Source organism: Bos indicus x Bos taurus, chromosome 25, assembly GCF_003369695.1.
Source record: "Bos indicus x Bos taurus breed Angus x Brahman F1 hybrid chromosome 25, Bos_hybrid_MaternalHap_v2.0, whole genome shotgun sequence".
Classification (NCBI taxonomy): domain Eukaryota; kingdom Metazoa; phylum Chordata; class Mammalia; order Artiodactyla; family Bovidae; genus Bos; species Bos indicus x Bos taurus.
Genome location: NC_040100.1, coordinates 13,201,876 through 13,226,344, shown reverse-complemented (window position 1 = coordinate 13,226,344; position 24,469 = coordinate 13,201,876). Strand labels below are relative to the sequence as shown.

At 46.5% G+C, this 24,469-nt stretch overlaps 1 protein-coding gene across 1 annotated transcript in view; it reads right to left on the bottom strand.

The window, feature by feature from the left end:
* Positions 1–24,469, bottom strand: part of GALNT17 (polypeptide N-acetylgalactosaminyltransferase 17) — a 432,156-nt gene that overhangs the window by 181,801 nt on the left and 225,886 nt on the right. The window contains exons 4-5 of the mRNA XM_027526765.1: positions 11,111–11,285; positions 7,636–7,833 (exon numbers count right to left, since the gene is read on the bottom strand). Of these exons, the coding sequence (XP_027382566.1) occupies positions 7,636–7,833; positions 11,111–11,285 (373 nt within the window). The remainder of the gene's footprint in view (positions 1–7,635; positions 7,834–11,110; positions 11,286–24,469) is intronic.

The window sequence follows — 24,469 nt, the reverse complement described above, 5'->3', positions numbered from 1 at the left end:
TTCCAGGACAGCCCTTTCAACTCTGAGTCTAACAGTCTCTAATGGTCCCTGTACCTTGTAATTTATGATCAAATTATATGTTGGATTAAGGATTGCTAATTGTTAATCATCAGCTTGAATTAGTTATTAATGAGTAATGTCACTAATTACAGGGTCACCTAACACAGAGCAGGCGGGCACCACTGGCATATCCCAGAAGATGCCTGATGAGTCAGCTTCAGCCAATGCCCTGAAAGCAACGTGCTGTGAAACATCCCACCTCTGACAACTCCACACACCCTTCCCTCCCATGGTCAAAGTCATGAGATTATACAGCTGGAAAGAACTGTGAAGATCAGTGGTTCCCAAGTCGTGAGCTACAGACATCTGAAGGCTGCTGAGCTAAGGCATGTGCCCAGGAATTCATGGTGCCTTCAGGCTAAAGATATTATATCCCTCTTCCTTATCATTGCTACTATTTTTCACATCTATGGACATAATGCTATGAATAATACAATTTAACTTGGCATTAAAGCACAATAGAGTTCTAAGCAGGTTTTTGTCAAGAAACCGTCATGGAAAATCTATTGATTTTACATTTCTGGGCCCCCAAAGCAGTCATCAGTTAGTTTGGGGGTTCCTGGTCAGCTCACCCATTCCCATTCCTCTTGGCAATTATTCCAGATCTTTATTTTTTAATGAATTTTTAATAGGAAGATAATTGCTTTACAATGTTGTGCTGGTTTCTGCCATACAACTATGTGAATCAGCTATTAATATACATACACTTTGCCAACAAAGGTCTGTCTAGTCAAGGCTATGGTTTTTCCTGTGGTCATGTATGGATGTGAGAGTTGGACTGTGAAGAAGGCTGAGCACCGAAGAATTGATGCTTTTGAACTGTGGTGTTGGAGAAGACTCTTGAGAGTCCCTTTGATGCAAGGAGATCCAACCAGTCCATTCTGAAGGAGATCAGCCCTGGGATTTCTTTGGAAGGAATGATGCTAAAGCTGAAACTCCAGTACTTTGGCCACCTCATGCGAAGATCTGACTCATTGGAAAAGACTCTGATGCTGGGAGGGATTGGGGGCAGGAGGAGAAGGGGACGACAGAGGATGAGATGGCTGGATGGCATCACTGACACGATGGACGTGAATCTGGGTGAACTCCGGGAGTTGGCAATGGACAGGGAGGCCTGGCGTGCTGCGATTCATGGGGTCGCAAAGAGTCGGACTGAAATGAACTGAACTGAACTGATCCCTTCTCTCTTGAGCCTCCCTCCCACCCACCTTCCCCATCCCACCCCTCCAGGCCATCGCAGAGCACCGAGCTGAGCTCCCTGCGCTAAACATTTACACGTGGTAGTGTGTATGTTTCAATGCCACTCTCTCAGATCATCCCACCCTTTCCTTCCCCTGATATGTCCACGAGCCCTTTCCTTCTCCCTCCAGGCCCACAAGCCTGTTCTCCTATGTCTGTGTCTCAATTCCTGCTCTACAAATAGTTTCATCAGTACCATTTTCTTCTGGCTCCATATATACGCATTAATATATAATATTTGTTTTTTCTCTTTTTTGACTAATTCACTCGGTATAACAAGCTCTAGGCTCATCCATCTCAGAGACTTTTGTCATTTTTTTCTGTGGCACCTAATTCAAGATCTACCTTTTACTCTTAGCCATGATTTCCTCTCAATTCATAAGGAAAATGTGGGTCACCCAGCATAAGCTTTCTCTTCTGGCTCTTCAAGACCAAACCACTCTTCGTGTCCTTGACTCCACCCCCTACTCCCTCTTCCTTCCCAATCAGCGCCACCCCTCCTTTCTGTGTCCTCAGACCCTCCTCCTCTCCTTGCTTCGTGTCCTCAGCTGTATGTACTGTGTTAAAATGGGACCTATTATGCCCATGTTGTATTTCCCTCGTAGCTCAGTTGGTAAAGAATCCACTTGCAGGTCAGGAGTCTGTCCCGCAATGCAGGAGACCCCGGTTCGACCCCTGGGTTGGGAAGATCCTCTGGCGGAGGAAATGGCAATCCACTCCAGTATTCTTGCCTAGGAAATCCCATGGACAGAGGAGCCTGGCAGGCTACAGGCTATAGGGGTCGAAAGAGCGACAAAACCACCACGTCCATATTGGGGCTGAGGATGTTCGGGCAATAGACGCTGTATTTCAAGAAATCATGCAAAAAGAGGTCCAAAGCAGATAATCAAAAACCAGCTAGCTGACAAATGAGAGTGAGTAAGTGAAGTCTGGGAGAGGAATATGTCTGGAAAGATTCTCTGGAGTGAGCTGTACCCTGAATCGCCTCTCCAAGGAGAGAGGGTGGTATCCTACCATCTAACCCCAAGCCTGGTGGTCAGCGATCCTGGCAGTGGAGAAACACCCTCATTGGTGCCTGACTCGTGCTAAGCAAGGGAAAGGTGGCTGGTGGGGCAGATGGGGACCCTGTGTGTGGAAGTAGCCCCTCTCCTCCCATTTAGGACAAAGATGTGTGAATCCTGGAAACCAGATATGGAAGCCAGAAAAGATGTTGATCCGTCACTCATCCATTTTTTCATTCACTAAATAGTTTCAGCATCCCTGAGAAGTGCTAAGTACTTATTATTCTCCGGAATTACAACAGAAAAGCTGCAGTCCTGGCTTCATAAAGCATGTAGACTAGTAACGAATTAAGAATGATAAAGAAAGGGTCTTCCACTGGGAGAAACAGGTTGAATATCTAGCAGTATTTTTTTGTGTGTTTTGTTTTTTGGCCCTGATTACCAAACAGGAAGGAAAAAATACATAGGAAGAAAGAGAAAGAAAAGAGTAAAACGGAAAGAATATTCATCCCCTGAATGCAGCATCTCCTATATTTGTATTGCCTACCGGGAAGACTCAGTAGCTAAAGATTCATCCAATCTAATGCCATTTGGATGGTGAAAAAGTTCTCCTCACCCCATCCTTTACCAGATTAAAACCATTACTATTAAAATACTGAAATCACAAGGAGAATGGGAAACCATCACATCCTGACATTTAAGAAACAGTATTGTATCTGCTTAATAACATCAGAAGGGCCATAAAAAGTCCTTCCTTCAGTTAAATATCTCCATCAACTATTAACAGATTAAGCATTTCATAAGTTATGATACATTAAAAAGAGATCATTAATATTCAATTCTATTGTGTACATCAGAGATGCATGTCATGTTAACGACTCATGATCATGACTCCATTTTTTGAGTCTTCTTAAATGCATATTAGTCATCTTAATGTTACGTAAAATAGAAGATCAATTTTTTCCTAGTGCCTCACATATGTAGGGATAGTTGTGTGTTCTGGGCATTATAAAGCACTGTGTGTGTGTGTGTGTGTGTGTGTGTGTGTGTGTATGTGGACTCAGTAGCTCAGTCACGTCCGACTCTTTTGTGATCCCATGGACTGTAGCTCACCAGGCTCCTCAGTTCATGGAATTTTCCTGGCAAAAATATGGGAATGGGTTGCCATTTCTTCCTTAAGGTGATCTTCTCAACCCAGGGATCAAAGTGGAGTCTCCTGCATCTCCTGCATTGGCAGGCAGATTCTTTACCACCGAGCCACCTGGGAAGCCCCAAGCAGTGCACTGCATCCATTTCTTTTCCACTGTCACACTTTCATTCCCTTATCTGTCACGGCTGGAGGTCAGCCTCCCTGTGTGTCAGGGAGGAAGCAGTGCGTGGCCAGAAATATGAAACTGACTTTGAATCCATCGCATGAACCCTGTCCCTTCAAGATCTGAAGGCCTTGGGGTCTTTAGGCATGTCCCATTTTAATCCTGTTACAATACACATAACAAAATGTACTGTTCTTAATCATTTTTGTGTGTACAGTTCAGCAGCGTTAAATACATTTGCAGACTGTGCAACCAGATTCCAGAACTAATTTCATCTTGCAAAACTGAAACTCTGCACCCACTAAATAACAAGTACCCATTTTCCCATTCTCCCCAGCCCCTGGAAACCACCACTCTACCAGCTGTCTCTCTGAATTTGGCTATTCTAGGTACTTCATAGGAGTGAACTCATATAGTACCTGTCTTTCCATGACTGGTTTATTTCACTTAGCATATAGTGCCCAAGGGTCATCCATGTTGTAGCATGAGTCAAAATTTCCTTCTTTCTTTCTTTTGTTTTTTAAATTATTTATTGATTGATTTTTGGTGCATTGCATCTCCCCTGCCTCACGTGGGCTTTCTCTAGTTGTGGTGGGTGGGGGCTACTCTCTAGCTGCAGTGCGTGAGCGTCTCATTTTGGTGATCTCTCTCTCGTTGAGAGGCAAGGGCTCCAGGGCATATGGGCTTCAGTAGCTGCCACTCTAGAGGGCAGGTTCAGTAGGTGTGGCGCATGGGCTTTAGTTGATCCTCAGCATGTGGGATGGTCCCAGACCAAGGATCGAACCCGTGTCCCCTGCGGTGGCAGGCGGATCCCTATCCACTGTACCACCAGGGAAGTCCTCTTTCTTTTTCTTAAGGTTGAATAATATTTCATTATAATTTTGTTTATCCATTATCTGTTGATGGACATTTAGGTTACTTCCACCTTCTGTTGATTGTGAACAACACTGCTATGAACACGAATGTGCAAATATTCCTTTGAGACCCTGCTTTCAACTCTTTTGGGGTATATACCCATAAGCATAACTGCTGGACCATATGATAACTCTGTTTTTAATTTTTAAGGATGGTTACACTGTTTTCCATAGCAACTGCACCTTTTAATCTCCCCACCTGCAATACTCAAGGATTTCAACATCTCCACATTCTTGCCAACCCTTGTTATTTACCTTTTTAAAAACTATGGTAGCCATCCTGATGGGTGTGAAAGGATATCTCAACCAAATATCCCTTAAAGTTATGCTCTGGTTTTCAAATAATACCTTAGTGATGAATCTACATTATTATTTGCAGAAATCTGAGACTGCAGCCCTGCCACAGTACACGAAGCCACTGAACATCTAGGCTGGGATGGGAACTGAGCTATGAGACAGCCCCAGCTGAGCAAGTTATTAGCCCCAAAGGTTACCTTCTCTGTTACATAAAATCGGCTCATCGGTAGCTCTACCCTAATGCAGTCTGTCAGCTTTCAATTTGTGCTAGAAAATAAGAGAATATGGAACAAGGGTTGTTGCTGTTCAGTCACTAAGTCGTGTCTGATTCTTTGTGATCCCATGGACTGCAGCATGCCAGGTTTTCCTGTCCTTCAGTCTCTCCCGGAGTTTGTTCAAATTCACATCCATTGAGTCAGTGGTGCTATCTAAACATCTCACCCTCTGCCGCTCTCTTCTTCAGCATTCAATCTTTCCCAGCATCAGGGTCTTTTCCAATGAGTCATCTCTTCGCATCAGGTGGCCAAAACATTAGAGCTTCAGCTTCATTAGTCCTTCCAAATGAATATTCAGGGTTGATTTCCTTTAGGATTGACTGGTTTGAACAGGGATCAGTCCATTTCAAAACTCTACTCTGGTTTATCAAAATTTTATAAACTAAGAAAGAACTTCATGGATCCTTGCAGAAAATCCTCACTCCTGTTCCACAGTTGCCCCTTTATACCAATAAACACAGCCCCAAAACAAGGGCAAAGAATCAATAAGATGGCCCCTTCCATCTCTTTGAACATAGAACCATGAAGATATTAAATAAGTTTTGATTCTCACGTAGAACTCATAAAAAATATTGAACCATAACTCAGGTAACACCTTGTTTGAAAATCAAAGCATTTGTGGTAGGTTGAACAATACCCCCTGCTCCCTTCCTCCCAAAAAATATCCATATCCTCATCTCTGGAACCTGCTTATGTTAGCTTATATGGAAAAAAGGGCTTCACAGATATGATTAAGTACAGGATCTCAAGAAGAGGGAGATTGTTATGGGTTATTCACATTGATCCCAATTGTCATCACAAAGGCCCCTATGGGAGGAAGTCAGGAAAGTCAAGGGAAGAAGGTAGCCACGTGATGAAGGAAGCAGGGGGAGAAAGTGATGCAGTAGCCATGAGCCAAGGAATGAGAACAGCCTTTAGAAGCTGGAAAAGGCAAGGAAGTGGATTCTCCCTTCCAGTCTCCAGAAGAACCCACCTGCAGACACCTTGCGTTGAGCTCTGTAAGGTTCACTGCAGATTAGTGCAGTGCCTCTAGGACGTAAGAAAATAAATTTCTGTGCTTTAAGCCAGGGGTCCCCAACCCTTGGGCCATGAACCGGTACCGGTCTGTGGCCTGTTAGGGACCAGGCTGCACAGCAGGAGGAGAGCTGCAGGCAGGCGAGCGAGCAAAGCTTCACTGTGTTTACAGCGGCTCCCCATCACTCACATTTCCTTCCATCAGATGAGAGGAGGCATCAGATTCTCATGGGAGTTTGAACTCTACTGTGAACTACGCGTGTGAAGGATCTAGGTTGTGCGCTTCCTTATAAGAACCTAAAGCCTAATGATCTGATCCTGCATTATGGTGAATAATAGTGTATACGGTGTACAATTATTTCATTTTATGAAAGTGAAAGCATTAGTCTCTCAGTCATGCCCGACTCTTTGCTACACCATGGACTGTAGCCCACCAGGCTTCTCTGTCCATGGAATTCTCTAGGCAGGAATACTGGAGTGGATAGCCATTCCTTTCTCCAGGGGATCTTCCTGACCCAGTTATCTAACCTCGGTCTCCTGCATTGCAGGCAGATTCTCTACCATCTGAGCCACCAGGGAAGTCCACTTCATTATATATCACAATGTAATAATAATAGAAACAAAGTGCATAATAAGTATAATGGGCTCCAATTATCCTGAAACCATCTCCCCTACTCCCGGTCTGTAGAAAAACTGTCTCCCACAAAACCGGTCCCTGGTGCCAAAAAGGCTGGGGACTGCAGCTTTAAGCCAGTAAATTCATGTTCATTTATTACAGCAGCCACAGGAAACGAATATGGCATCAGAATCTACCAACTTTATTCACTGTCCCTTATATTTCACCTTCCCAACTGGTCCGCCACAAAGGACTTATCTCCTTGCCTCCAAGGGAACCTGGCTGGGGTTTGGGGCAAAAGTCCTACCAAGCTGTCCAAAGGCCCTGGGTTACCCGTTGCGGGAGGGGGGCAGGTACCACACAAAAAATGTCCTTTGTCTACAAGGACTTATCTCCTTGCCTCCAAGGGAACCTGGCTGGGGTTTGGGGCAAAAGTCCTACCAAGCTGTCCAAAGGCCCTGGGTTACCCGTTGCGGGAGGGGGGCAGGTACCACACAAAAAATGTCCTTTGTCTACGTATTCCTACATCACGGCAATTGTAAAGCATCCAAGTATGGAAAAGTCCCAGGAATTAACACCTTTTCAACTCCATGCTTAAAAGCTCCTGAACACAGTTCAACAGAATACGAGGAAGAATGAAAAAGTGTGAGCATTCCTATTGACTGCCATCCTTCAGGACTGCTGTTTGATAAGCTGAGGCAGAAAATTTTTAGTGAAAAAGAAGGAAAATGCAGCATCCTTTCTCAACAAGAAAACTTCAGTGGGAAAACATCCCAAATCCTCAAGCAGCTGTTTTCCCCACTGCGGCTCCATCCCCAGGTGGTCTCTCCCAGCCTCTCTCCCTCCCTCCCTGGCCTGGGATCTGGGGACGCAAAGGCCTCCGGGGCACAGGCACTTGGCACAGACCTGATGGGGAGGGAAGGGTCTCCGGCGTCCCACCAGTCTTTCGGGGGGCTGATGTACATGCACCATAGCTCCCAGCTGTACCCGTGGGCCGAGTTCTCATACCGCTGCACCTCGAAGGTGTCCTGCTTGATGTTGTCGATGGAGGGAAGGATCACACGCTTCCGGTTCTCCTGGATCCGCGAGAGCACTGGTTCGGCCCTGAAACACAGAGAAGTAGAAATAAAAACCTCTCTCCTGGGCTTCCCTGGTAGTCCAGTGGTTAAGAATCCACCCTGCAATACAAGGGTCACCGGTTCCATCCCTGGTCCAGGAAGACCCCACATGCGGCAGGGCAACTAGCCTGGGGGAGCTGCAACTACTGGAAACATCCTTTAGTAGACCCTGCAGTATCAACTCAGATCCAAAGTTAGTACCACGGGCTCCTTAGAGCCGTGCTCTGCAACCAGAGAAGCCACCACAATGAGAAGCCCGTGCACCCAGCGAAGCGTAGCCCCCGCTCACCACAATTAGAAAAAGCTCGAGTGCAGCAACGAAGACCCACTACAGCCAAAACATAAAATAAATACAATTAAAAAAAATCTCACTCCTGAGGCTCACCTGCACCCCCACTGGCTCAGACCTCAAGACCACAATGAACAAAAGCATCCTAGCTGAAGGCTGGGCTTTAGGCAGGCTGGAACTCACAGGGAGGTGGCTCTAGACGGATCAGGTGGCTTTAAATGAGCCCCGTGGCCTGCAGCTCAAGCCCTGGCCCCTGTGGGGTCACCACAGTGTCACTTGGGCTGGCTTGAAAGGCCGGAGGCGAGAACTGAGAACCCAGGGCCTCTGCCCCAGCAATTCTGGCCTGTCTTTTATACCCACAGTGTCTAAGTCAAGGCCAGGCCCTCCTGAGAGAACCTGCACTGCCCTGCAGTTTCGTGGTTTTCAGTTTCCCCTCTGGCACTGGCCAATGCCTCTGGTTTTCTTTTTCCTGCAGGAGCTGAACTGTCTTTCCCCAAACAGGTCACTTCTACCCGTGATGGCCTGGTTTCAATATGCATTTCACTAGCTTCTTTGTGCGTGTGACTATTTCCGTTGTTTTAATTGATTATTTAATTGATTTCTTAAAAGGCATCTAATTGGATGGGTTAGGGATGGCAGGCAGGAACTAATTGAATGTAAAAGTGGGCAGAATCCTGCTCTCAGCGAGCCTGCCTCCTCGGGGCTGCAGCAGGAGAGAGGCAGGGACCTGGCTCAGGGTTCAAGGAGCAGCCCTGCCAGCTCAGGACAAAGCAGATGGCCAGACACCCTTGCCAGGGTGTGTTCTCCGAGGCAGATGTAGGAAGGGATCGTTTCCCACATTCGAGAAGGAAAAGATGGCTCTCAGAAACCAGGGCATTAATCTCCCTGCTTAGAACAGAGCGCAGGCTTTGGAAGGGAGTCAAGCGATAATCCCATTCCTCTGCATTATTTGGAAGAATAATGAGAAAGCTCGGCCTCCATCCCATCTCTTTTCATTTGCAGCTATTGAATTACCTGTTGGCACATCTCATCTTTCTATTTAAAATGAGCAATAAAATATACCCAGAGCCATTTACTGCCTCTGATACTTTTGCACACGCCATAGAAGCTGATGCCAAACGGGACTGACTTCTCACGATTTCTAGATGTGCTTCAGAGCTCTGCCCCTTCCAAGTCCTCACTCTTGCTGTTGTCGTCCAGGAATGCCCTTGTGCCTGGGCAGGAAGTCTAGCCACCCACAGAGTGCCACCTCTCCCAAGAAGCCTGCCTTGATTTCTCCCAGTAGACAACTCATCCCTTCCACTCTTAGACCATCTTCTCCACCATATTCAAGTCACTCCAATGACATGCTGTCCAGGAATGTGGAGGTCAAGACAGAGAGGAACAGGTGGGCATGTGAAATAGAAGGCAAAACCAGCTAAAGCTGGAGGGGGATTGGATAAGTTAACACAACATGATGGAGAGATAAGAACTGAGTGATGGGGGCATGGTGGTGCCACCTGATTGGACAGGAAAGAAATGAGGAGAGGATGATGTGGAGGAAAAGGTGAGACAGGGCAAGGCTAAGGCTCCATGTGCTCAGAAGGATTCTTGCTCAAGAGTTTCCAAACTTGAGTGAGCAGCAGCCTCTGGGTCGGGGCTGGTTAAAGCAGATTGCTGGGTCCCACCCTAGAGCTTCTGATGTCATAGGTCTGGGTGGAACCCAAGGATATATATTTCTAACAAGTTCCCAGATGATGCTGGTCTGGGGACCACACTTTGAGAATGATTACAAGATAACAACGAGGCTCAGGGGAGGTCAGGGCTGCAGACCAACTTGTTGTATCAGGGTCTGACAGCAGCAGAAAAAAAACAAGGAAGAAAACTGGGCTCTGAGATGGTAACAGACACCTGTGTGCACGGGAAAGGGCCAGTGTTAACAGTGACCCCAGGTTCCAAACCATTGTGTGCTCATGTGCAAAACCATCCTTTTATCCAGCCATTAAAAGGATTCTAAAGTTGGTTTCAAATAAAGAATAGATATTTCAGTGTTTAATTAGTGATGGGACATGGGCTTTTCAAATAGGGTACCATGAGACGGCTCATATTCGAGATGCCATCATTCCTTTTTGGGGGCTGTATCGGGTGGCACAAGGGATCCTAGGTCCCCAAACAAGGATCAAACCTGGGTCCCTTGTAGTGGAAGCATAGGGTACCAACCATTGGACCACCAGGGAAGTCCCAACATTAATGAAGTTAAAGACTCTGCTTCTTACTAACCCTCTGCAACCTGGCGTAGGGGTTTAACCTCTGACTTGACTTACCATTGGTTAGTTAGAAATAATCATATAACTGTAAAGCTCGAACCTAATTTTCACACGCTCGGTGACTGATTGGGGCATTGTGGATGCTTTACTCTCTTACATACAAAATCTTCTCCTCCGTGTGTGCTCCCCAATTTCTCTCATATTGTTCTTTTTACCAGGAAATCAGACGGGGCATATCGGCAGAGAGAAACCCTCTCCTCCTCTAAATGATGTTAAAGACAATCCCATAAATTCTAGGAAGCTTTGCCTGAGTAGGCAGAATTATAAATGAATCTCCCCCACCCCGTAATAGTTAACCATCCTCCCCAGAAATGGAAACAAACAAATCAGCAAAAGAGAACATCAGGAATATGACCGCTTTGTCTTCTTAGCAAGGGTCATCTTGAGTTCTGTCTAACTAATATATCATTTTCACAGGGATTTTCATGACGGTAATGATAGGATGATGATGGCAAGAATGACGATGACAGACTGAGTAAACAGCAGATGTATTTCTCCCTGCTTCCAGTTTTATCCCAAACTACGGTCTCACCTTCTTTTTACCCGCCCTTCCCCATTCTTCCCGGGGCCCCAGAAGAAACAGGCGAAGTGTGTCCACCTCCCAGACTCCAGACCTCCTGACCATGCTGCAGGTCCCAAGTGCTTCCGGGTTTTAGCCTGTGACCTACCAGCCAGCGGTGAACTCCACGTGGGCATCAAAGAAGCCAGTGACCTGGCCGGTGGCCACCTTCCAGCCCTCAATACGAGCTCGGATCAGTCCCTCTCTCTTCTGGTTTCTCACCACCTTCACCAGCCCGGGGTAGCGTTTGTGGACATACTCCTCCAAGGGGGCCTTCAGCTCCTCTGCAAATGACAAAACAGGAAGATCCATAAACAGGTCAAACGTGCATCCAACCCATTGTGAGACCAACGGATCTTCAGACAGTCCAGAGACTCCAGAGAAGTCTGCATGTTAGTCATTTTAGTAAAAAGGACAACTGGGTCTGTGTGAGTCAGAAGGTATCTCTGACTGATGTCCTTTGAGATTTCTTTTCTTTCTGCTCCCCGCTCCTTCCTTGGCCAACATTCCTGTGCTCACACTGTCTCCTGGGTCCTGTTTATCCACTTTATATGTTTTTTTTCCATCTGCACATACACTAGTCCTCACAGGATGTGTTCTGGGAGGTCCAGACCCATCGTTACACCCTAGACGCAACATTAACAGGGTTTGTGCTTTGGTCATAAGAAGTAAAATCTTCGCCCAGCAGTAGAGACGCTACCGTGATGGCAAAAGAAATGCCAACAGGATTGAACACTCCCTTCTGCCACCAGCAGGTGGTACGAAGTGCATTATTTATATGATCTAATTTAATCCTTACAGCAACCTAGGTGGTTGCTAGATTAATCCCATTAATTTACTAGATGAATTCCACTTTGCAATTAAGGACAGTCTTAGGAAGTGGGCTGCCCTGGTGGTCCAGTGGTTAAGAATCCACCTTGCAATGCAGGGGACATGGGTTTGATCCCTGGGGAAGACCTCACAAGCTGCAGGGCACCACAGCTCACGCACCACAAGTACTGAGCCTGCGCTCTGAAGCCCTCGCTCCACAAGAGAAGCCACTGTAATGAGAAACCCTTGCACAGCAACTAGAGTAGCTCCCGTAGTCTGCAATTAGAGAAAGCCCTTGCATAGCAACAAAGACCCAGCACAGCCAAAAATAAATAAACACATAAATATAACTAAACATTTTTTAAAAAGAACAATCTTAGGGAGGCTAACCTGTTCCAAGGGCACAACCAAGAAGCAGGAGAGATGAATCACAGGCCAAATGTGTCTAAGTCTACAGACATGAAGGGATACCCTTGTGTACCTGAGAATCATCATCTCATCACAAGGTAACAAAACCCCCACATTTTTTGTTTCTATTTTTTAATAGCAGTATGAGACAAAGATGTTAACTAAGCTTACTGCAGCAATTACTTCACAAGATGAAAGTGAAAGTCACTCAGTCATGTCTGACTCTTTGTGACCCCCTGGACTATACAATCCATAGAATTCTCCAGGCCAGAATACTGGAGGGGGTAGCCTTTCCCTTCTCCAGGGGATCTTCCCAACCCGGGGATTGAATCCAGGTCTCCTGCACTGCAGGCAGATTCTTTACCGGCTGAGCCACCAGGGAAGCTTCACAATATATGTCAGGCAAATCATTATACTGCACACCCTAAACTTACATAGTGCTATATGTCAATTGTATCTCGATAAAAACGGGGGAAAAATCAGCAGGTGTAGAAAGACAAGCAGGGAAGGATTGACAGAGAGGGAATTCCAAAATACACACACTCCAAGGGGTCCTGGCCTGGGAGTTTCTCCATCTGAAAACAGCCCAGGTGACTCAGATGTGAGCGGTCCACAAACAGTACGTTAGGAGACACTGTCACTTCTGACTCTGCTCTAGAAAAACTCCAAAGATTGTATTTACAAATGTTGTACAGACCCCTCACTTGCTACTTATACACGGCAACTCGAGCAAATGCCCTTTGGGTTGCCATTTCCTCCTGCAGGGGATCTTCCCAACCCAGGGATCAAATCCATGCCTCTTATGCCTCCTACAATGGCAGGCTGGTTCTTGACCACTAGCGCCACCTGGGAAGATCTGGCACAGTCAAAAAAAGAAAAAAAAAAAGAATAAGATTTACATATAAGATCCTTTATATGCATTCAAAATCTTATTTCTAATACTAATTGGTCTATTATTAATATTACTCATATAGATCTACTTTTAACTCTCCATCAACAACAATGCATCTTTCTAGCTAATCAATATCATTTTAAAGTCTAGCCACTATCATTCTATAGCAGTAGTCATCAGCTTCCAACTTACAAGATTTAGGAACACATTGTTCCAAACAACTGAAGTGATGGCCTGGGGGCTGTCATGGGAACACAGTGAGATGCCAGCATCCGATTAGCAAGGCCCAAGAACAAATGACACTGAGAAGGCTTCACTTCCCAGGCCCTGTATGTGATTCCGGACCTCCTAAAGTATTGGGTTGTTTCCCTGCCTGGATTTAAAATCAATCTGGACACAAGCACTTTCTTGAGATGCTTACATTCTGGGTAAGGAGATGAGACATGTTCAAAAAATTCCAATATTCAGAAGCTAAGAGCCAAAAAAAAAAAAAAAATGGCCACAGAAGGGGTAACCAAGGGGTTACAGGGGGTGGGTCACAGACAGAGAAATGATTTTGGTTGGAGGTGTCCAAGGAAGAGGTTGTATCTGAGATATGCAGCAGGTTAGGACATGTGCTCTTATTATTCCAGAATATACACACACACAGCAAAATACACAGGTGTGGAACTGGATCTTCTTAGGTGAGAGTCACCCATGTCTGAGGGACTGGGAAGATGTCATCAATGACAAGAGAAGACGAGAACGGAAGCAGAAGTTGATGGGTTCACCTGAGGACAGGCTGAGGGGCCAGCAGACATCGGGGGTTGACTGTAGAACCAGGATAATGTCCAGAGTGAGAAGACAGGGCACAGAGTATTGTGGACACAGTGGGAAGAGATGACTGCTTAGGAGATGTAAGAGTTCCAGAAGACGTCAGATCCTGCTTTGGGAAATGTGTGTATTCAGGAGGCAGGGGGCAGAGTCAGAGGACGAGAAAAGCTACAAACAGCATCACGGGCAGAATCATACCAAGGGCTTGGGCTAAGTCACTTCAGTCTTGTCTGACTCTTTGTGACCCCATGGACTGTAGCCCACCAGATTCCTCTGTCCATGGGATTTCCTGGCAAGAATACTAGAGTAGGTTTCCATGCCCTCCTCCAGGGGATCTTCCTGACTCAGGGATCAAAGCAGCATCTCTTACATCTCCCGCATTGGCAGGCGGGTTCTTTACCACTAGTCTACCTGGGAAGCCCAAATCAAGGGTAGAGTTTCCAAAAGAAGAAGCTGTGCATTCATGTCACAAATATTTACAGAGCGCCTCCATGGCTGACAATGACACAATCCCTATTCTCAAAGAGCTGTTCAACAGCCAGTGTTAGGAAAATCAAATGCGTTAGAGAAAATGAGAGCTAAGAACAGGCCATTTGATCTAGACAAATTCAGATCAACAGGACCAATGAGGAAAAAATAAATGAATTCCCTTCTGGATACAGCTGGGTCCTTTGGGGACAGGGTGAGTTTAGGGAGAAGTAAATAAGCAGGACAGCTCAGGACTAATTTCTAGAAAAGCTGGTCCTGGTGGAACAGAGATGTGACAGCTTCAAGGCACCAGGGTGTTGAGATTTAGAAGTCACTTCCTTGGCTCAGATGATAAAGAATCTGCCTGCAATGCAGGTGATGGGGGTTTGATCCCTGGGTTGGGAAGATCCCCTGGAGAGATGGATGGCTACCCACTCCAGTGTTCTTGCTTGGAGAACTCTATGGGTAGAGGCAGAGGCGCCTGGTGGGCTACCATGGGATCCTAAAGAGTTGGACACGACCGAGTGACTAACTCTTTCACTTTTCAGCTTAAAGTGAGAAAGTCCACAAGCTAACCGAATGAAAACAAGGCCCCCAGGCTCATCATGGAAGGAAACAAATCCTCAACCTGACAGCAGTAAGAAATGTCACACCCATCACCTAAGATCCTTTATCATCCTTAACAGACGAAACCACTCCTGGACATTATAATGACAGCAAGAAAAACATTTTACATAAGATTTTTCTCACTGGCAGACTCAGAGAAGACAATAAAAATTCACTTCTATGGGCTTCCCTGATGGCTCAGTGGTACAGAACCCACCTGGGTCTCGAAGATCCCAGGGAGGAGGAAATGAAACCCTGTTCCAGTATGCTTGCCTGGGAAATTCCCTGGATAGAGGGGTCTGGCAGGCTACAGTCCACAGGCTCGCAAAAGATTTGGACATGACTCAGCGACTAAAATAGCAACTTTGCAAAAATAAATGTTTACCTATGAGTGTTATCAAATCCAATCCTAAATTGGTCTAGAGCCATCTGGGAATGCTTGTGTTTCTTAAGGTTTGGATCAATAACATTTGAGGTCAAGAAGGGAGAGGCAACTACTGCCCTTGATTGGAACAGACCAGAAGGGAGCTCTATCTGCTTCTTCACAATAAAAGGAGCAGCCGTCATCCAGACTTAAGGAGTACATATTGAACAAGAAAGTTACAGACAGTGAGAATGAAAGCAAAAATCATTATTACAGAATTTTATCCAGACCCTGCAATTTCAGTGGTATTGGAGAATAAGACATCAGTCTAGTCCCTTGTCTCTAAACCCTGTTCAGAGAAGTGTTGACCTAGAAGACTCATCTTCACGTGTTTCCCAAAACATGTGCATGAACCTGGGCACCACATGGATGTGAGCTTGGAAGTGGCCACACTGTCCAGGATTGGGCTCCATCTCTACTTCTCAACCCTCCCAGTTATCAAATCTTGACAATGAGACTTACTGAATGTGCAATTCTCCTTAAGGTATGGAGACTCAAGATAATCAGTCCAAGTTTGGATGTTGTTTCTTTTTTTTTAATGCACTAATTAAAAAAAAATTATTGGAGTATAGTTGGGCTTCCCAGATGGTGCTAGTGGTAAAGAACCCACCTGCCAATGCAAGAGACATAAGAGATGCTGCTTCAATTCCTGGGTTGGGAAGATCCCCTGGAGGAGGGTATAGCAACTCACTCCAGTATTCTTGTCTGGAGAATCCCATGGACAGAGGAGCCTGGAGGGCTCCAGTCCATAGCGTCACAAAGAGTTGGACATGACTGAAGTGACTTAGCACACATAACTGACTTACAATGTTGTGTTAATTTCTGCTGTACAGCAGAGTGAATCAGCAATATGTGTATATATACATGCATATATATATATATGTCATATGCATGAGAATTGCCAGTAGGTCTGGGGTGTGGCCCAAGAATTCACATTTCTAACAAGCTCCACAGGGCTGCCACTGCTGTTCTGGTGAACACTCCTGGAGTAGCTCTGACTTACAGCCAGTCCCTTATCCAACCCCATCTGTGATGAGTTAACCCCTGCTCATGAAATAGGTCTTATCCGAAATGAGCAGACGTTCCATAATCCCAGTGTTGGCCGCTGCTAGTCTCTGCTTTTGCCCGGGCCTTCTTGTTCCACCTTGTCTGAAAGATGGAGCCCCTTGGAGATGACTTGAGTCTAGACAGTGAGGGGTTTGTCTTGCCACACTGGGATCCTGATGGCTTCCTTCCACCCACCCCTCACGTGAAGCAACCTCCCCATCAAGCCCTTCACCCAGGACCCGGGTGTTCTGGCTTCTGCTCTCACCCCCACAACCCGTTACGACAACGAGAGCTACCATTCCACCAACACCGCTTCTGCAGCCGTCAGCAGCACCATCACCACCGCAGCCACTTAGAACCAACACTCCTCCCCGCCAACAGCTGCTGAGGTGTGGGCACACCGCTCACTGCGAATGCATGGGCTGTGACAGCTGGGACGAGAAAAGAGCACATATGGCATGTTCCAATTAAAAAAAAAAAAAACCCGAAAAACAAAACCATCTGCCTCAAAGCCATTGTTCTGCAGAGTATGAGTTTCCTCTCTACCTAGGAATCACCGGGCTGGTGACGCAGGTTCCTGGACTGCCTTAAACGGATCTAATTTACTGGGCTTGGTGGGGCTCACCAGAAGTCCAGATGATTCTCCCACAAACCCTGAACTTCTCAAAAGCACTGCTTGATTTTTTTTTTCACTGGTTTTACCATGTTAAGATACACATAACATAAAATTAACCTTTAGATCACTTTAAAATGTACAATGGCATCACGTACATTCGCAATATGGCTCAACCATCACCCCTGTCTAGTTTCAGAAATTCTCATTACCCCCAGTGGAAGCCCCACATCCATTAAGCAGTCACTGTCCATGTCTGGCCCATCTTCCAGCCCCTGGCACCACTCATCTGCTTTCCATCTCTATGAATGTGTCTATTCCGGATATTTCAAAAACTGGAGTCATAATAAGCTGTGGCCTTTTTGTGTCTGTAAGTCCTGGTCCATTTTGAAGGTGACGAGAAGCAAATTTTTTTTTTTTTTAAAGGTGTGACTTTAAATCCCTTGGCCTTACTGAAGGTCTGATTCCTCATTCTGCTGCTTGTTAGCTTTTTTGATCCCCATTTTGGCTATTTGGTTGACTGGAAGCTTATTTACAAAACCCCTCCAGATTCATTGAAGGGGGTTCTGGTTTCTCTGAGGGGAGGATCCAGCCCTTGGATCTGTGTTCACACCCCTAGAGTCCCCCTGACTCTGACACTAGCCTTTTTCCCCATCCCTGATGGAAACTTCCAGCTCACCGTGCTTGGGGGTCTTGAGTTAGCAGAGGGAAAACCACCGTCCTTAATGCAGGTTCAGCACAGCCATCAGGCATGCTGCCCTACGTTTCTGCAGTGCTATTTTATGAGTTTTTTTTTTAATGTGCGAATCATCCATGATGCCATCAAAACTCCTCCTCTCACCAAACTCTGAAGGGACAGCGATAACCCAAGAAGCACCCCCGGCCCGTACTCCACTCCTCTGTCCCTGCCCCACTCTCCATAGCATGGACCTGTCTCTGAAATCCTAGCCCTTAAGAACATCCAAGGACTTCCCAGGTGGCCCTAGTCATAAAGAACCTGCCTGCAATGCAGGAGATGTAAGAGACAAAGTTTCAATCTCTGGGTGGGGAAATTACCCTGGAGGAGGGCCATGGCAACCCACTCCAATATTCCTGCCTGCAGAATCCCATGGGATTCTCCATGGGATTCTCCAGAGGAGCCTGGAGGGCTACAGTCGATAGGGTCACAAAGAGTTGGACAAGACTCAAGTGACTTAGCATGCAGGCAGGAACATCCATGAGGTTGTCATACAGAGTGAAATAAGTCAGAGATGGAGAAATACTGTGTGACATCCCTTATATGAACACTCTATAAAGAAATGATACAAATGAACTTATTTACAAATTAGGAACAGACTCACAGACTTAGAGAGCAAACTTACAGTTGCCAGGGGGACGGATGGGGAGGAGGGATAGTTAGGGAGCTTGGGACGGACATGTACACACTGCTGTATTTAAAATGGATAACCAACAAGGACCTACTTGTGGAGCACAAGGAACTCTGCTCAACGTTATGAGGCAGCCTGGATGGGAGGGGAGTTTGGGAGAGAATGGATACATGTATATGTATGGCTGAGTCCCTTTGCTGTCCACCCAAAACTATCACAACATTGTTAATTGTCTATGCTCCAATATAAAATAAAAAGTTACAAAATAACATCCATGGAGAGAGTGAGAGCAGGCATGTGAAAACACAAGACAAAATAACACAGACGACGGCTACATTGCGTGTTTTATTTTCTGGGCATCTCTCAGTTTTGCGGACTTAAATAATGCATTGTCTGACTGTGGGAGTGAAATAAGAGGCGAGGCGAGAGCTAGAAACTTCAGGAAGAATGGGGGAGATTAAAAAGGGATGCTTTTGGCATGTGTGAAAGCACTTTAAAGGCGATGCCGCAGTGAGATCAAAGCAAGGAGAAAAGAAAGCAAAAGACGAAAAGAAGCAAGAAGAAAGATGTGAGGTGCAAAATACCAAAGTGTTAAACTAAATATATCACACGGAGCAGTGCATTCAGGAAAGAGACTTTGAAAAGGAAAGCCATCTCTGCTTTTATTCCTTTGTTAAGAAATTCCTCTCGGCTGCTTCTTCCATTTAAATTTCACCTTAAAAAAAAAAAAATACAAGGAGCCCAACCCCACAGGAAAATATCGTAATGCCTCTTTGGGGGTGGCTCCAGATTGCTCCCCCAAATTAAGAGCATTCCCCTATCTCACCCCATCAAAAGGCAGTTGAAAATCTGGTACTTGCAGCTGATTCTAATAATAACATGTGAATTTAAGCGATAAAATTTGTCTACAGCCTGGAGTGTGTTTTTCTTTCATTATGTTTCTTATTTACTGTGATATTGATTCTGAACTCTCTGAAGCTGGCAAATCTCTTCTCTGAAATAACCGAACTCACCATCTGGAGGCGGGGGCGGTGCTCAGGGGGAGCAAAATGGCACAGAGGAAACCCTGGAGAGAGCAGGGTCAGAGCCCAGCGTTTGGTCACTTCTTAGAGTTTTCCTTAAATGCAGTTGTCAGCCAGGAATGGAATAAGAGTAAGTTATCTGGCCAGTCTCCCCTTTTCTGGTATTTTGGGTACCTCTGTATTCAGAGCCCTGAATTCTCCAAGGTCAAAGGCAGTATGGGTCCTTTGAAGTGAAATGAAAGTCGCTTAGTTATGTCTGACTTTTTGTAACCCCATGGACTGTAGGCCACCAGGCTCCTCTGCCCATGGAATTCCCCAGGCAAGAATACAGGAGTGGGTTGCCATTGCCTTCTCCAGGGGACCTTCTGGAACCCAGGGATGGAACCCGGGCTCCAAAATCATTATGGATGGTGACTGTAGCCATGACATTAAAAGACGCTAGCTTCTTGGAAGAAAATCTATGACAAACCTAGACAGTGTATTAAAAAGCAGAGACATTACTTTGCCTACAAAAGTCCATACAGTCAAAGCTATGGTTTTTCCAGTAGTCACGTACAGATGTGAGATCTGGACAATAAAAAAAACGCTGAGCACCAAAGAACCGATGCTTTTGAACTATGGTGCTGGAGAAGACTCTTGAGAGTCCCTTGGACTGCAAGGAGATCAAACCAGTCAATCCTAAAGGAAATCAACCCTGAATATTCACTGCAAGGACTGATGCTGAAGCTAAAGCTTCAATATTTTGGCCACCTGATGGGAAGAGCCGACTCATTGGAAAAGAACCTGATGCTGGGAAAGATTGAAGGCAGGAGGAAAAGGGGATGACAGAGGATGAGATGGCTGGATGGCATCACCGACTCAATGGACATGAGTTTGAGCAAACTCTGGGAGATGGTGAAAAGAGAGAGAAGCCTGGCGTGCCGCAGTCCATGGGGTCACAAAGAGTCGGATGCAACTTAGCAACTGAACAACAATGGTCCCTACCTGAGAGGGTTGTTTAGGGTGTTAAATAAGAGGATGCCTGCAAAGCACTTAGCTCAGGGCCCGGCACACAGAAGACACTCAATGCATGTTAAACTTGTTGCTGCTAAGTCACTTTCATCGTGTCCAACTCTGTGCAACCCCATAGACCGCAGCCCACCAGGCTCCGCTGTCCCTGGGATTCTCCAGGCAAGAACACTGGAGTGGGTTGCCATTTCCTTCTCCAATGCATGAAACTGAAAAGTGAAAGTGAAGTCGCTCAGTCGTGTCCGACCCTTAGCATGGACTGCAGCCTACCAGGCTCCTCTGTCCATGGGATTTTCCAGGCAAGAGTACTGGAGTGGGGTGTCATTGCCTTCTCGTTAAACTTGTTACTCATTTTTAATTGTATGTATCTCTGTATACTGGTGAACAGAGAATAGACATGTCTTGGGAAACAAGGGGATGACTCTGGTGAGGGGACAGCAGGGCTTTGAAGGTGGGGAGGGAGTCTTGAACCAGAAGGAAGAAGGAAAGCACAGAGAGAGGTGACCCTTGCCAGGGACTCCTGCAGAGTCCTAGTTCCAGGACCAGGATGGCTGAGTACGAGCCCCGACTCCTGCAAATCCTTTATTATTTTTTTTCTTTTTATCGGAGTACAGTTACTTTACAATGTTGTATTAGTTTCTACTGTACAGCAAAGTGAATCAGCTACACCTATACATATATCCCCGTTTTTCTGGATTTCCTTCCCATTTAGTTCACCACAGAGCACTGGGAAGAATTCCCTGTGCTATGCAGTAGGCTCTTATTAGTTACCTATTTTATACATAGTAGTGTCAATATGTCCATCTCAAGCTCCCAATCCATCCCACCCCCTTTTCCTACCTTGGTGTCCACACATTTGTTCTCTGCGTCTGTGTCTCTCTTTCTGCTTTGCAACTAAGTTCATCCGTACCATTTCTCTAGAATCCACATATATGTGCTTAATATATAATACTTGTTCTTCTCTTTCTGACTCTGTATGACAGTCCCTAGGGCCATGAACTTCTTTTTTTAAATGGGTATCAGTGAACATCTCCCAGCGTCAGAGGGCGTGGTCTAGACTCCAGGAGACGTGTGCTCAGTTAGCACCGTGGAGCCGTGCCCAGGAGGGTGAATTGGGCATGTCAGGGCCCCTTTGTGTTTATGCCCCCACCCCAGGGTTCCTTGACTTCCTTCAGGCATCCTTCACTCGCAGGCCCCCTTGAAGCCAGATGTCCTCCCAAGTGTGTAAAACAAGGAAACTAGCAGCCAGGCAGGACCTGGCCATCAGATTCAGAAAGCAGGCATGGTGCCCCAAGGGCCAGAGATAAGGAAGGCTTTGTTCCAACCTGTGTGCAGGTGCTGTGCACTGACCCTCCCAGACTCTGCAGCACAGCCTGAGGCCAAAGAGCCTCTGCCCAGCAAACTGCCCAGAGCTCAGAGCTAAAGAGATCTAAAGATTCTCTCGTCAGGACCAACTCAGGATCCACCTCACTTTTCCAAAAAAATAAGATTAAAGCTCCCATGCTGCTCCTTGGGGAACAAAGGTGAAAACAGCCACGCCTGGCCTTTCTGACTGTATTTCCACCGACCCCTGGGCTCCCTTGACCCACCTCTCCCTCTGTCTCACTTGATCCCCATCCCCAGCCAGGCTGTTCAAGGAGCCTTTTTTTTTTTTTCCTAATCCCTCCTGCTCTGAGGCTGCTCAGCATTATCACAGGACATGATCATGCTACCCCTCTTCAATCCTGTGGCTCAGCAAGTCCCCATCTCTGACTAGGATGCTCTCTCTCTGAAACTCCATCAATTCTTACATGTTGAATCCCATTGCCCGCCTTCCTGTCTGGGACAGGCTGGGAGCTGGGACCCTCTGCGGCAGTGCTGCAATGGCTGCATTTGAACACACCTCTCCTTGAGCAACAGAATACAAAAAGACTGCATGAGACTAAAAATGACGGTTAAAGTGCGGTTGGGGCAACTTCTGGACAAAAGCTACAGAGAGACCAAAATACCTAACTGCCACTTTGGAAGAACCTGGAGCAAAAGCGGGGTACTGCACAGACCCCCTGCACACAACACCACCTAAGGGGTGGGCTAACTAGCTTAGCCACCCCTGCACCCACCCCTGCCCTCGTCCCACGTAAGGAATAAGCTGGACCCCCACCTCAGGGAGCCAGCAAGCAAGGGAACCTGTTGCTTGTTCTTGCTCCCCTCTGCTGCAGCAGGGCCCCAATAAAGCTCCGCCTGAGTTTCTTGTCTGGCCTCTGATCAAATTCTATTCCCTGGTGGCTCAGACAGTAAAGAATCCACCAGCAATTCAGGAGACCTGGGTTTGATCCCTGGGTTGGGATGATCCACTAGAGGAGGGCATGGCAACAAGGCTTCCCTGGTGGCTCAGATGGTAAAGAATCTGGCTGCAATGTGGGAGACCTGGGTTCAGTCCCTGGGTTGGGAAGATCACCTGGAGGAGGGCATGGGAACCCACTCCAGTATTCTTGCTGGAGAATCCCCATGGACAGAGGGGCCTGGTGGGCTACAGTCAATGGGGTCACAAAGAGTTGGATACGACTAAGTGACTAAACACAAGGAAGCCAAGAACCTTGGTCTATAACATCTCTATGTTCCAAGCATTTGTGCCCTGAGATCCAGGTTCGTCTACTTCCCTTCACTGCTGTTCCCTCCCATCCATATGTCCAAGTTCTAACTGTCTCTCATGATCCAACTCAAGCGCCACATCCTTCTCAAAGGCCCCACTGATTTCCCCAACTTGTGGGAACCCCAGGCGTGAATCCCATGGATGTGGTTACAACAAACAAGGTCCATGGTGAGCCTGTCCACCCGGCTCCCTCTGTTTCTTGAGATTCCCCCCAGGGTTACTGGAGTGTGGTAGTTCTATGCATTGCCCTGTCCTCCTGCCTCAGTTGGCAGGTCCAGTGAAGGCCATCTGACCCAAACTAGAGCACCAGTTCCCTTCCCTGGGATTCCCCTGGAGAGGTGGCCCTGTCCCCCTACAATGACTGAAGCTGTAATTACAATGTCAACATTGGGCCGTCTTTGCAGCCATGCTTCCCTCCAGATGGCCTGGAAAACTGGAGGTGGCCAGTCTTCTCAAGCCACCAGGGGAAGGAGGAGCTCAGAGACAGCGGAGCCCGGGAAGAAGAACACTACTATGTCTGAGTGCCTGGGCCTCACTTTCCCTGGGCCCAGCCTCATTCTCATCTCTGAGGGTGTATAAGCCCCTCCAGGAGCATGTATTGTTTGGTCTTGTGTGTGTGTGTTTAGTTATTTAGTCGTGTACGACTCTTTGCAACCCATGGACTGTAGCCCGCCAGGCTCCCCTATCCAAGGAATTTTCCAGGCAAGAATACTGGAGTGGGTTACCATTTCCTCCTCCAGGGGATCTTTTCAACCCAGGGATCGAACCCAAGTCTCTTGCATCTCAGGCATTGGCAGGTGGATTCTTTACCACTAATGCCACCTGAGAAGCCCAATGGGTCTTATCTAATGGAAAACCAAATCTGATCCCAAGGCAAAACTTTCAATATACATTAAAAAAAATTTTTTTTTGGCCACACAGCATATGGGATATTAGTTCCCCAACCAGAGATCAAACCTGTGCCCCCTGCACTGGAAGCACAGAGTCTTAACCAGTGGACCACTGGGGAGTCCCTCAGCTTAGTTTTTTAATTACTCCTGGTTCTGTAGGAATGCAACCCATTCCCCTTAGTATCACAGTTAAGGTCGCCAAGGTTAAAACAGAAACTTTTCCTCCACTGGAAGTTTGGCTGGAAGACACACAATTAATCTGATTTTTAAAGAGAAGTTGTCACATAAATGGAATAAATGACCAGAAAGTTCGACTGAATGTGTGTTTATCGTAATTCAAGCAATGAGACCCTTAAGTATTTATCCCAGAGAAATGAAAATTTATTTTTGTATCAACATCTGTACGCCAATGGTCACAGCACCCAAACCTCCTTCCACTGATGAAGGACTAAACAAACGGGATCCTTC